A 14,663-nucleotide genomic window follows, 5' to 3' on the forward strand; every position below is an offset into this window, starting at 1 on the left:
CCTTTGATTGTGTGGATCACAACAAATTGTGGAAAATTCTTCAAGAGATGGTAATACCAGACCACCTGACTTGCCTCTTGAGAAATCTGTATGCAGGTCAAGAAGCAACAGTTAGAACTGGACATGGAACAACAGACTGGTTCCAAATAGGAAAAGGAGTAGGTCAAAGCTGTATATTGTCACCCTGCTTATTTAACTTATATGCAGAATACATCATGAGAAACGCTGGGCTGGAGGAAGCACAAGCTGGAATCAAGATTGCCAGGAGAAATATCAATAACTTCAGATATGCAGATGACACCACCCTTATGGCAGAAAGTGAAGAACTAAAGAGCCTGTTGATGAAAGTGAAAGAGGAGAGCGAAAAAGTTGGCTTAAAGCTCAACATTCAGAAAACGAAGATCATGGCATCTGGTCCCATCACTTCATGGGAAATAGATGGGGAAACAGTGGAAACAGTGGCAGACTTTATTTTTTTGAGCTGCAAAATTGTTGCAGATGGTGCTGTAGCCATGAAATTATAAGACGCTTACTCCTTGGAAGGAAAGTTATGACCAACCTAGACAGGATATTAAAGATCAGAGACATTATTTTGCCAACAAAGATCCGTCTAGTCAAGGCTATGGTTTTTCCAGTAGTCATGTATGAATGTGAGAGTTGGACTATAAAGAAAGCTGAGCGGCGAGGAATTGATGCTTTTGAACTGTGGTGTTGGAGAAGACTCTTGAGAGTCCCTTGGACTGTGAGGAGATCCAACCGGTCCATCCTAAAGGAGATCAGTCCTGAGTGTTCATCGGATGGACTGATGTTGAAGCTGAAGCTGGAATACTTTGGCCACCTGATGCGAAGAGCTGACTCATTGGAAAAGATCCTGATGCTGGGAAAGATTGGGAACGGGAGGATAAGGGGACGACAGAGGATGAGATGGTTGGATGGCATCTCCGACTCAATGGACATGCTGGTGCTGCTGCTAAGTCACTTCAGTTGTGTCCGACTCTGTGCGACCCCATAGATGGCAGCCCACCAGGCTCCCCCGTCCCTGGGATTCTCCAGGCATGAACACTGGAGTGGGTTGCCATTTCCTTCTCCAGTGCATGAAAGTGAAAAGTGAAAGGGAAGTCGCTCAGTCATGTCGGACTCTTTGCGACTCCATGGACTGCAGCCTACCAGGCTCCTCCGTCCATGGGATTTTCCAGGCAAGAGTACTGGAGTGGGGTGCCATCGCCTTCTCCAATGAGTTTGGGTAAACTCCAGGAGTTGCTGATGGACAGGGAGGCCTGGCGTGCTGCGGTCCATGGGGTTGCAGAGTCAGACATGACTGAGCGACTGAACTGAACTGAACACAATTATTGGATTTCCCAGGTGGTGCAGTGGTAGAGAATCTGCATGCCAGTGCAGGAGCTGCAGGAGATGTGGGTTGGATCCCTGGGTTGGGAAGATCCCCTGGAGGAGGACATGACAACCCCTCCAGTATTCTTGCCTGAAGAATCCTATGGACAGAGGAGCCTGGTGGGCTACAGTCCATAGGGTCACAAAGAGTCAGACACGACTAAAGTGACTGAGCAGACACAGGAAGGTCAAATCTGAATGAAGATTGGAAGGAAGTGAGGAAGTTAAACCTGCAGAGGCTTGGGGGAAACGCACCCGAGGCCAGTGAAACAACAGTGCAGAGGCCTAGAGAGAGTGGTACCCGGCCTGGCTGAGGAACAGTGCGGAGGCCAGAGTGGCCCGATTGGGGGAGAAGGGAGGAGAAGCTGACATCAAAGGCTATGGAGGTGGGGGTGGACGAGGCATGGTAGCTTGGTAGGTCCTTGAATGACTTTGGTCGTATTGTATTATTATTATTTTTTAAGTAGCTACATTTTTGCACCCTTCTTATTTATGGTCTTTGAATAAATTTTTACGCATGGAAATGCTGGTTCAAAGATATGCAAAAATGTAAGGCCTTGATTAAGTAAAAAAATTTCAAGGGAATAGATCAGACATTTTTGGCTTTGTAGTGAAATCTTTGCCCACATAATTATTTTTTTGGATAAATTCTTAGACACAGAAATGCTGAAAGATATGCAAAGTGTTATGCCTTTGAGTGAGTAAAAGTTTTAAGGAGATAAATTCTGTTTCTCTTAGGCAGAGGTCATGACCTTTAACTTTCTCGATTCCTGGTTTGCCAGCCTAGCATGGCACAGAACACACAGAGGTCTTGCTGGGTGAAGTGTACTGCATCAGTCCACCTTCCAGTCTTAATCGTTACATGTCCTTAGGAAGGGGGAAAGGATATTTACCTTTCAGGAACTGTGAGTAAGTTTCTGACAGAGAGGTCCCTAATTCTCCTTAGGCTTACAGTTTAGTAGGAGGAGATCACCATGGAAAATTAAAGAAAGGCAATTGCAGATGATTTCAGTATGTTTGGAGAAGAGAACAGGGTCATGTTTCTAAGACTGTGACCATATGAGATGGTAAGATGATCAGAGAGTTATGTAGCTTCAATTAATATACGCATTTCTTCCCTTGTTGGGGTGTGAAGGGAAGCTGGAACTCCGTGGTTGGCTTTTGTTTTGATTTCAACATGTCTTGGCACCACAAAGGAATTGGATTAGTGACGGTGGTCTTTGGATCAAACTCAGTATTTGAATCAAGGGGGTGCCAAATGTGGAAACGATCCAACTGTCCATTAACTGGTGAATGGCAAAAAAAATGTCTATGAAGATAATGGAATAGTTCTTGACTATAAAAAGAAATTAAATACTAATATATACTACAATGTGGATGACCCTCAAAGATTTCATATTAAGTGAGGAAGCCAACTACAAAAGAGAATAGGTACCATTTATATGGAATATCTAGGAAAGGCAACTCTGTAGCTTTAAAAATTAGATTAGTGGTTGCTGGTGTTTGGCTATAGGAATGGAGAGTGACTACAGATGAGTATCTGAGACTTTTGGGGATGATGGAGATGATCTAAAATGTAATTGTGGTGATGGTTGGACAACCCCATATATTTATTAAAAATTATTGAATTGTACACCTAAGTGACTGCTTGCTCCTTGGAAGGAAAGCATGACAAACCTAGACAGCATATTAAAAAGACCAGACATCTCTTTGCAGCAAAAGTCTGTATAGTCAAAGGTGTGGTTTTTCCGGTAGTCATGTATGGCTGTGAGAGCTGGACCATAAAGAAGGCTGAGTGCTGAAGAATTGATGCTTTCAAACTGTGGTGTTGGAGAAGACTCTTGAGAGTCCCTTGGACTGCAAGGAGATCAAACCAGTCAATCCTAAAGGAAATCAACCCTGAATTTCCTTTGGAAGGACTGCCGCGGAAGCTGAAGCTCCATTACTTTGGCCACCTGATGCAAAGAGCTGACCCATTGGAAAAGACCCTGATGCTGGGAAGATTGAAGGCAAAAGGAGAAAGAGGGTGGCAGAGGATGAAATGGTTAGGTAGCATCACCGACTCAATGAACATGAGTTTGTGCAAACTCCAGGAGATAGTGGAGGACAGGGAAGACTTAGTGACTGAATAACAACAAGGCTATGGTTTTCCCGGTGGTCATGTATGGATGTGAGAGTTGGACTGTGAAGAAAGCTGAGCGCTGAAGAATTGATGCGTTTGAACTGTGGTGTTGGAGAAGACTCTTGAGTCCCTTGGACTGCAAGGAGATCCAACCAATCCATCCTAAGGGAAATCAGTGCTGAATATTCATTGGGAGGAATGATGCTAAAGCTGAAACTCCAGTACTTTGGCCACCTCATGCGAAGAGTTGACTCATTGGAAAAGACTCATGCTGGGAGGGATTGGGGGCAGGAGGAGAAGGGGATGACAGAGGATGAGATGGCTGGATGGCATCACCGACTCGATGGACATGAGTTTGAGTGAACTCTGGGAGTTGGTGATGGACAGGGAGGGCTGGCGTGCTGTGATTCATGGGGTCGCAAATAGTTGTACACTACTGAGTGACTGAACTGAACTGAACAACAACAACACACTGAAGTGAATTCTGCAAATATACCTCAATGAAGCTATGGAGAGGTAGCGTTACTGTTCACAGACACCTAGATTCTTACCTGAGTTCTTCACTGGATGAGCATATAGCCTTACGACTCTGGATCTGGCTGAAAAACTCGGAGGGTCCTGCTTGTCATAATTATTTCCTACCAGGAAAATAAACCATATGTGCATAGACTTGACCTGGAGGAGGGCATGGCCACCCGCTCCAGTACTGCCTGGAGAATCCCATGGACAGAGGAGCCTGGCAGGCTGCAGTCTATAGGTTCACACAGAGTCAGACAGGACTGAAGCGACTCAGCAGCAGCAGCAGCAGCATAGACTCGAAAATTTTAGGTAGATAAAGACTGTGATACAAAAAAGAAACAAACTTCCCAGATGGCGCAGTATCCTACCTTGTGTAGACAGTATCACTAATGGGTCAGCCTGTTAGGGATTCTGGGAGCTCAGGGAAGCTGCGCTCACATATGCTGCATCTGTACCCATGCTGGGCCAGCTCCCTTCTGCAGCCTCGAATGAAGCTGTTGCAAGGGGAACTCGTCTTATGGGATGATACATGCAGCCTCTCTGCAGCACAGTGTGATCCATTTGACAGATTGCAAGCATGCTGTAATACCTACCACCACTACCACCACCACAGAGATTGTTTTTTTTTTTTGTTTTCGTTCACAATAAACTCTGGAAAATTCTGAAAGAGATGGGAATAACAGACCACCTAACCTGCCTCTTGAGAAATCTGTATGCAGGTCAGGAAGCAACAGTTAGAACTGGACATGGGACAACAGACTGGTTCCAAATAGGAAAAGGAGTACGTCAAGGCTGTATATTGTCACCCTGCTTATTTAACTTCTATGCAGAGTACATCATGAGAAACGCTGGACTGGAAGAAACACAAGCTGGAATCAAGATTGCCAGGAGAAATATCAATCACCTCAGATATGCAGATGACACCATCCTTATGGCAGAAAGTGAAGAGGAGCTAAAAAGCCTGTTGATGAAAGTGAAAGAGGAGAGTGAAAAAGTTGGCTTAAAGCTCATCATTAAGAAAACGAAGATCATGGCATCTGGTCCCATCATTTCCTGGGAAATTGATGGGGAAACAGTAGAAACAGTGTCAGACTTTATCTTTTGAGGCTCCAAAATCACTGCAGATGGTGATTGCAGCCATGAAATTAAAAGATGCTTACTCCTTGGAAGAAAAGTTATGACCAACCTAGATAGTATATTCAAAAGCAGAGACATTACTTTGCCGACTCAGGTCCATCTAGTCAAGGCTATGATTTTTCCTGTGGTCATGTATGGATGTGAGAGTTGGACTGTGAAGAAGGCTGAGCGCCAAAGAATTGATGCTTTTGAAGTGTGGTGTTGGAGAAGACTCTTGAGAGTCCCTTGGACTGCAAGGAGATGCAACCAGTCCATTCTGAAGGAGATCAACCCTGGGATTTCTTTGGAAGGAATGATGCTAAAGCTGAAACTCCAGTACTTTGGCCACCTCATGTGAAGAGTTGACTCATTGGAAAAGACTCTGATGCTGGGAGGGATTGGGGGCAGGAGGAGAAGGGGGCGACCGAGGATGAGATGGCTGGATGGCATCACGGACTCAATGGATGTGAGTCTGAGTGAACTCCGGGAGATGGTGATGAACAGGGAGGCCTGGCGTGCTGCGATTCATGGCGTTGCAAAGAGTCAGACATGACTGAGCAACTGAACTGAACTGAACTGAACTGAGGGCATGCCAAATGAAATTAAGAGAATAGTATAGATTGCCGTGGAAAGATCAGGTGAACCTTCTGAGATATCTCGCGGGAGAAACATAACCACTTGGAGACAGAGTCTTCATTTCTGTTCTAGAAACACAAGAAGAACCCACTTTGTGAACTCTTTTCTCCTTTCTAAACTCCTATTACTGAGGCTCCCTTTACTTCTCGCTTGGATTGTTGGGGTAACGTCGTACTTTTTACCTCCAGTACCTAAAGCACTCTCCTGCATTCCATCCAGTTCATTTCCTTAGAGCTTGGTCTAATTATGACTCCCTAGGGCCTTGGTATAGTGCAGAGTTTTTGTCAGGCCCTGTAAGTAGCAGGCCTTCCTGCATCGTCCAGTATGTACTCCTGTCTTCCTGGAGGTGTGGTGGTTCTTCTGTGTGCGGTTCTTCTTCTGTGGGATAGCTCTACGCAGGGTTCACCTGCTGAAATCGTGGCCAGTTTTCAGAGTCTAGCTCAGACTCTGCATTCCTATATGAAGTCTGTTGTGATTCTCCTAAACCAACCGTGACTTCACCCTTCTCCTTACAACCTCTCCTTTTGTTGTTTAGTTGCTAAGTCGTGTCCGACTCTTCTTGTGACTTCATGACTGTAGCCCTCCAGGCTCCTCTGTCCATGGGATTTCCCAGGCAAGAATACTGAAGTGGGTTGCCATTTCCTTCCAGAGGATCTTCCCCACCCAGGCATCCATCCTGCGTCTCCTGCATTGGCAGGTGGGTTCTTTACCCCTGAGCCACCAGGGAAGCCCATCCTCTGCCTTAGTTGTGTTCTAGCTGAGTGGTTTGCAAACCTGGCTTGACTTCTTAGTCTGTAGACTCTGTATGGACAGGGACTGGGTCTTCCCCATCTTGATCACATTGCACATATTCGATGTTCAGAATACAACCTCTGGGTTGAATGAACTGCATAATTCAACTACCACTCAGCTTTTCTCCCTGAAAATAAACTTACAGCAACTTTACATTCGCTTCACTTTTTTTTTTTTTCCTCCCTGAAAGCACCTAACACTGGACATTGCAAAAATGTCATCTTTCAATTCTGGTTTCCTCGGTGTGTATGCCCAGCAGTAGGACTGCTAGGTCATAAGGCAGTTCTATTTCCAGTTTTTTAAGGAATCTCCACACTGCTGGGCATACATACCAAGGAAACCAGAATTGAAAGAGACATGTGTACCCCAATATTCATCGCAGCACTGTTTATAATAGCCAGGAGATGGAAGCAACCTAGATGTCCATCAGCAGATGAATGGATAAGAAAGCTGTGGTACATATACACAGTGGAGTATTACTCAGCCATTAAGAAGAATACATTTGAGTCAGTTCTGATGAGGTGGATGAAACTGGAGCCGATTATACAGAGTGAAGTATGTCAGAAAGAAAAACACAAATACAGTATACTAACACATATATATGGAATTTAGAAAGATGGTAACGATAACCCTGTATGCGAGACAGCAAAAGAGACACAGATGTATAGAACAGTCTTTTGGACTCTGTGGGTGACGGAGAGGGTGGGATGATTTGGGAGAATGGCATTGAAACATGTATAATATCATATAAGAAACGAATCACCAGTCTAAGTTTGATGCAGGATACATGATGCTTGGGGCTGGTGCACTGGGATGACCCAGAGAGATGGTATGGGGAGGTAGGTGGGAGGGAGGATTCAGGATTGGGAACACGTGTACACCCGTGGCGGATTCATGTTGATGTATGGCAAAACCAATACAGTATTGTAAAATAAAGTAAAATTAAAAAAAAAAATCAACTGCTATTGTGTCCCTCATCTTGGACTTTTGACACACTTTTTTCTTTTTTTTTTACTGAGCTAGGGTTGTACATTTGTGTCCTGGCGGCTTGAGAGCTCTGACTGTGAATAATGAGTCAGTTACCGTCCAGCCTCAGGGAAAGCACAGTGATCTCTGGCTGGCCAGGCTGAGGCAAGTCCCTCTTCCCTGCGCCCTTTCCAGTGAAGAACATGAAACAGTTGAAATTCAGAGTGCTGCAAAGGGAATTTAGGCAAAACCGTTGTCTGCTGAATTTAGCTTCTTTGGATTTATTCTGATTTATGATTGATTGGCTTTTAAACTGCTTATTTAATCCTAATGACTCTCGCTCCAGGGACGGCCAGATACCAAGGAACACGTGATTAAGAAGCAGTGGTGTGAAGTAGTTTGGCTGGGCAAATGAAGAGCTGATATTGTCCAGAGAAACATTGCTCTAGGCTAGGAATGTGATGTGAAAATCACCCCCCTGATTTTCAAAGGACCCAACCTTGTTATAAGCATGAATGCTTATCCCCTACGCTCTTGTCAGAAGGCTTTTTGCAGCTACCCAGTGTTGCACAGAATTTTGCAGCCCCCCATGAATTTTTCTTTCCTTATAGCAACATATTCAATATCACTTCATGACTGGGAACATGCTCTTGATTTATATCACTGTTGACCATGGTGCAGAAAAACAGACTCTTAGGGGTTGCCAGGAGGATTAGATCGTGAATTCTGATGTTGGTTGGGTTGATTTCTGAAAACTTTCCCAGAAGCCTAAACTTTCTTCTCAGCTCATGGACACTAGTCCAGCCTTTGAATGGGGGAATTTGAATTTTTAAAAATTTCTTTTGAAACTGAGTTCTCTGAAACAGATCGCTTTCATCTGGAATATATACAGTCAATTTATGATAGGTGTTTAATTTATCAAGGTATCAGTAGTTTCAACCCTTTTCCAGGAGAGTAAACTTTTTCTTTGGCCTGAAAATAGACACAATAGGTATAGTTGGTAGCCTTGCAAGGAAAATCTGTTGGAAGCTTGTCTGTTTGGTATCAAAAGAAAATTGAAATTCCACTGCTTCAGAATAATGAAACTTTTAGGAAAAAAAAATACAACCTTTGTTTCATGTATGTTGAAGTTTTGACTCAGAAATACCCGAAAGAAATGCTCTTTAAGGTCTCAAAAACCGACTTGTTCTCTGAAATATTGCTGTTATATTTCTTAAGTGTATTATGTCTGACACTTATTTCAAAGCAAGAAACATTAGGGATCAGATGAAAGGGTGGAAAAAGACTCTGATGAAAAACAGAAACAGCAGAATATGAGACACACACTTGGATGGGATGTGTGGATCGCCACCAGAATCACTCTGGGAGGCAACATCTGGCACTCGAATCAGGCTTTAGGCCACTTTGGATCCTGGGCTGTGCCATCATCTGCAATTTTGTTATTATCATATTGAAAAGGAACTTTTCTCCTATCTTATTCTGCACTTCATTCAAAGGGTTGACTCATTGGAAAAGACTCTGATGCTGGGAGGGATTGGGGGCAAGAGGAGAAGGGGATGACAGAGGATGAAATGGCTGGATGGCATCACTGACTTGATGGATGTGAGTCTGAGTGAACTCCGGGAGTTGGTGATGGACAGGGAGGCCTGGCGTGCTGCGATTCGTGGGGTCGTGAAGAGTCGGACACGACTGAGCGACTGAACTGAACTGAACTGATTCTGCCCAGAGATTAATTTTTCTTTGCTTTTGTTTTTTAAAATGATGTAAGCCCTTGTAAGATGCACTTTGGGGTCTTTGGAGTAAAGCAGTATGTACTCTTGTGAAACTGCTTTCAAGGTTGAGGAAGGAGTCTTCAAGTGTAGGTTGAGTCAGACAAAGAACGAGTTTTTTTTCTGCATCTTTCGGTATTTTAAAAATGAAAACTCTATGTGTACAATAAGAAGAAGTTTTAAAAGAGTGAATGAGAAGTTTTGTTCGATCTGACACCTGAACAGTCATTCCACATCAGCATCAGAAGCCAGGACTTCATTATATTTTGCTCTTTATTTCGAAGGAGTTTCATCTGGTTATCTGTCAAATAACCTGGTGTTTTATTGGAAATGGCAGAGGAGTACACTGAGTGATTACGAGAACAAATAGAACTTGTCCTTAGAGAGCATCTGTTCTTCCCAGACGTGACTGTGCTTTTCAAATATGTAAGTCAATAGGTTATTACAGTAACGTTGTGCTGGGTACACAGTTTTTTCTCTGGAAATACTAGACTTAGGTTGTGCTAGACTTAAAGGATGGGCTTCCCAGGTGCCAAGTGTAAAGAATCTGCCTGCCAGTGCAGGAGATGGAAGAGATGCCGGTTCCATCCCTGGGCGGGGGAAGATCCTCTGGAGAAGGAAATGGCAACCCACTCCAGTATTCCTTCCTGGAAAATTCCATGGACAGAGGAAGCTGGTGTGCTTATAGTCGATGGGGTCTCAAAGAGTCAGACATGATTGAAGTGACTTAGCATGCACACATGCACCTTACCTCTGTTCCCCAATAGTACTTCTATGTTAAATGTCCTGCAGACAGCCCTACAAGTCTTAATTCTACCAAAATGAGGTATTCAGAAACAGACAAAGGATTCTGGCCACCTTGCACCAGGCTGAGGTCATTAGAACACAAATCCCGCTGATTTCAGTGGGCCTCCTCTTGCCCACACCTCCCGTCCCATCGGTTCAGGACACAGAGCACTGAGCTGCATCCTATCACATAGCAGTGTCCCGCTAGCCATCTATTTCACACATGGCAGTGAATCTGTGCCAGTGCTACGCTCCCAGTTAAGTTGCATAGCACAGTAAGTGGTTAGGAAGGACTGGGTTCAATCCCTACTTGGCTACTTACCAGCTGTGTCACTTTGAACAGGGTACTTAGGCTCTCTGTAGGCCTTGATTTCTTCATCTGAAAAATGGGGTACTAACAGTACCTACCTCTACGGCAGTTGCAAGGTTTAAATGAGATTTATGAGATGCATATAAAAGACTGTCTGACACTCAAGTAAGTGTTAACCCTAATTTATTTTAATATTACTGCTAATATTAAAACTAATTTAATGGCTTAAGCCCTGGCCGCAGGGTAGTTGGCTCACTAGCCCTTTCGCCTGTTGCTCTGACTCTCGCCCACATGTTAGCCTACGTTTGCAGCTGCCCCGGGTATGTTTCCCTCAGTCTCCTCTGGAGCCTCAGATGCAACTTGGGACAAAGGTTAATTTGTCCTCTCTCATCTGAATTTATCCCCCACATTTCTGTTAATGGCACCATGTTATCATAATTTTCTCTTAATTTAGGATGAAATCTTAGACTCTTTCCTTATCCTAAGGACAAAATCATGAATGTGCGAAGATTTAGTGCAAAGGTGTTTACTGTTACAGTTTAAATAATTGAGAATATGAATTGGTTAAATAAACTATGTTAAATATATACAATGGAATTCTCTACAGTCATTAAAATTACACAGAAGAATATGCAATAATATGGAAAAAAAATTCTCAAGTTGACTTATAATATGGTATGTATCGTACAGTTCCATTTTTGTTTTAGAAGTTTATGGATGCATAGATAAAAGATGAGAAAAATAGTCACTGAAAAAATTGTTTTGTAGCATTTCTGTCTTGTAGGATTATGTGTGATATTCTAATTTTAATTTTTTTCTCTTACAAATTTTCTAAAATCATCTGTACGTTGCTTTCATATTTTTACTTTTATTTTTTAAATTTATTTATTTTAATTGGAGGCTAATTACTTTACAATATTGTATTGGTTTTACCATACATTGACATGAATCAGCCATGGGTGTACATGTGTTCTCCATCCTGAACCCCCTTCCACCTCCCTCCCCATCCCATCCCTCAGGGTCATCCCAGTGTTCCAGCCCTGAGCATCATGTATGATGCATCGAACCTGGACTGCGATCTGTTTCTCATATGATAATATACATGTTTCAGTGCTATTCTCTCAAATCATCCCACCCTCGCTCTCTCCCACAGAGTCCAAAAGACTGTTCTATACATCGGTGTCTCTTTTGCTGTCTTGCATATAGGGTCATTGTTACCATCTTTCTAAATTCCATATATATGTGTTAGTGTACTGTATTGGTGTTTTTCTTTCTGGAAAAAAACCCTCTCAAATTTAGGGAAAAAAAAAAAAGAGATGGGTAATGTCTACTGCTGCCAAGTCGCTTCAGTTGTGTCCGACTCTGTGCGACCCCAGAGACGGCAGCCCACCAGGCTCCCCCGTCCCTGGGATTCTCCAGACAAGAACACTGGAGTGGGTTGCCATTTCCTTCTCCAATGCATGAAAGTGAAAAGTGAAAGTGAAGTCGCTCAGTCATGTTAGACTTCTAGGGATCCCATGGACTGCAGCCTACTAGGCTCCTCCGTCCATGGGTTTTTCCAGGCAAGAGTACTGGAGTGGGGTGCCATTGCCTTCTCCGGGTAATGTCTAAGAGTCTTGCAAATACTGTATTTTATTGACCTTTTAACGCAGGCTGAGAACAATGCTGGATATATAGTAAGCTCTTATAAATGTTTGTTGAATAGTGAATAAAATAGTGTTGTCTTTTATGCATTTTTAGAAATAACTTTATAGGTTAAGAGTACTTAATGCTTCAAGCATTCAGTTTGTAGATGACCTTGAAAAGTTTTCTGTTGCTGTTTGGAAGAAAAATTCTCAATAAACACAAAATAAACTAGACTGGATGTGGTGGGTGTTTTCTAATATTATGTAATTTATCATTTCAGAGAATGTGACCAAAAGAGAAGCCTTTGGAGCTAATTCTTCAGAAAACAATTTTACTTCAATAAAATTTACTCAGAGAAATGAACCAAATGATCACCGTCTTAGCAATAAAGCCACCTTTCTTCGTACTTCATCACAATGTTTGGAAGAGGAGCAGGTACTACCATAGCACATTTATGGAAGCAGAGAAAAAAATTCACCGTGAATTTGAAACAAGAGACTGTAAGAATATAAAAAACACTGGACAGTTGTTGGATTAGTAACTCACATTCCTGATTTTAGAAGGAGAGCCCCTGATTACTTAGCTGACAATCGTGATTACATTTCATGGTTTCAACAGCCAGCTTATGATAATATCAGGATCTGCCATCTACAGATTTTTCTTGTAATTACTTCTATATTTTAGCTTATCTTCTGTTTGGGATAAAAGAGTTCCTTTTTATAATTCTCTGTGTAAATAGAGTTTCTTTTACTGTCGTGGTTTCAGTCCTTCAGACTTAAAGTAGAATGTGTTATCTTGGTTTTTCCAAGAGTTGGTCAGTAAATAAATGTTAGATGCTCTCTTCCTAATCTTCAAGATTTCAGAGACCATGTTCACATTCTTTCTAGCTATGTTTTTTTAACAATCAAGGAATCCTAGTGGAAACTGTTCTATTTTTTTAAGCCATTTGAGTTTCTACTTTATATCTCACATGTCTTCCCTGTGATATGGTGGATAGAATTGTATATGAGATTGTGGTTTTATGCAAGGGAAAAACATCTCCATGTTAGAAGTGTGTTTATATACAGTGAAGGCCTATAATTCTTTACTTCTAAAATTTATTCCAGAGAGACAAGGGACAAAACTTTTTTTTTTTTTCCTAGAAGATTTTCTGCCTTTTGGCAATCACTGGCAGTAGGAATTATATTTTCTGTTGAATCTTTAACCAGTATGTGCGAGGCAAAGAATTGTTTCACAATATTTTTTCCGCATAACTTGAAAGTGTTGTATTAGCGTTCTCTGCTTTGTCCTGCAGAGGTTCGTTGGATGGCATGGGAGCTGGGGTAACGAGAGGGGGAGTGTTCCTGTTTCACGCACGAGAAAACCGAGATGAAGTATGTTACTCTAAGGTGCACTGTAGATGGGTCTAGAGGTCAGAAGTAGAAGTCAGACCTCCTGAAACCTATTCCCTGACCACCACTATGACCTAGCAAATCTGCCATCACTAAGGTGTGATGGTCTGTCAAGCATAGCTTATGAACAGAAACCGGAAGGGGAGAGCTGTGCCTGAAGGGCTACAGACCAGCTCCTTTATTTTCTGTTATTTCAAGTTCCCATCAATATATCTTCAGTGGTTTTTGTCTTGTTTTTCAGATAATGATAGATGATGGCCAAAAAGCTGGCAGTTCCTTTCAAGGGGATCTGAATCGAGCAGGGGAGGTGAAGGTGAGGCGTGATTCAACTTTGTTCCATGGCCAAAACCCTAAAAAAGCACAAAAACCTCACAGGACTCATTTGCTATCTTCCATACAGATTTGGAAAATTCAGCAGATTTTGTCCATGTGATTTTTTTTTTTTAAATGGTGTTTGATTTTAAAAAAAAATGATGTTTGATTATCTTCAACTGTCTTGGTTGGCTAGGTTCTGGATCTGTTTTCCTCAAAGCTTTAGAAATAGAAGTGGTGCTTCAATAGAGAAACATGACTCTCATTCCCCTGAACTTACACCATTAAGAGAAATGACAATATAACAGATTCTCAAGTTTTAGCGCTAAACCATCATTTGGAAGATAAGTTTTTGCTGTCACTTGGATGTCAAAAAATAACTGCAGTTATGTACTTAGAAGCAATGGAAGCTACCATTTTTAATTCCTGTGTAAAAGCCATGGTCTGATAAGTAGAGTGGGGAAGAAAGACCTAGGCTGTGTTTTGAATTCCAATGATGAAATCTAAATTTATGATTTTATGGTATTTTGTCATGCACATGTTTTAGATCATAAGCATAAAAGGCATTTCGACATCCTGCCTTTGCTAGGTCTGCCAGTGGTGAAATCATTGTTTTAATTTACACTCTTTGATGTTCACCTGAGATGAATCAGTTCATGTATGAAGTGTTAACATTTTGTTAGTCTAAAATGTGTCATTGTCAGCTTGCTGTGGAAAGCAGTATTCCACGTGGAATAGTTTTTCATTGAAATGCTGCTATTGTGTCTGTAAAGGTCGTTTGCTCTGCTTTTTACCTTTGAAGTAATCTTCAGTTTTATTTGCTCGAAAGAGAACACTTGATTTTTTTCCCTGCTCTCCTTTCGTGTGGTTACCTGGGGCAGGATGATTTTGTTTCGAATGAACCTTCTCTCCTGCTTGCTTTAGTTTCT

At 42.2% G+C, this 14,663-nt stretch overlaps 1 protein-coding gene across 1 annotated transcript in view; it reads left to right on the plus strand.

Moving 5' to 3' along the window:
* Positions 1-14,663, plus strand: part of IFTAP (intraflagellar transport associated protein) — a 66,812-nt gene that overhangs the window by 32,395 nt on the left and 19,754 nt on the right. Inside the window, exons 3-4 of the mRNA XM_052653080.1 lie at positions 12,312-12,466; positions 13,664-13,735. Of these exons, the coding sequence (XP_052509040.1) occupies positions 12,312-12,466; positions 13,664-13,735 (227 nt within the window). The remainder of the gene's footprint in view (positions 1-12,311; positions 12,467-13,663; positions 13,736-14,663) is intronic.

This window comes from Budorcas taxicolor, chromosome 15 (assembly GCF_023091745.1).
Source record: "Budorcas taxicolor isolate Tak-1 chromosome 15, Takin1.1, whole genome shotgun sequence".
In the NCBI taxonomy this organism is placed as follows: domain Eukaryota; kingdom Metazoa; phylum Chordata; class Mammalia; order Artiodactyla; family Bovidae; genus Budorcas; species Budorcas taxicolor.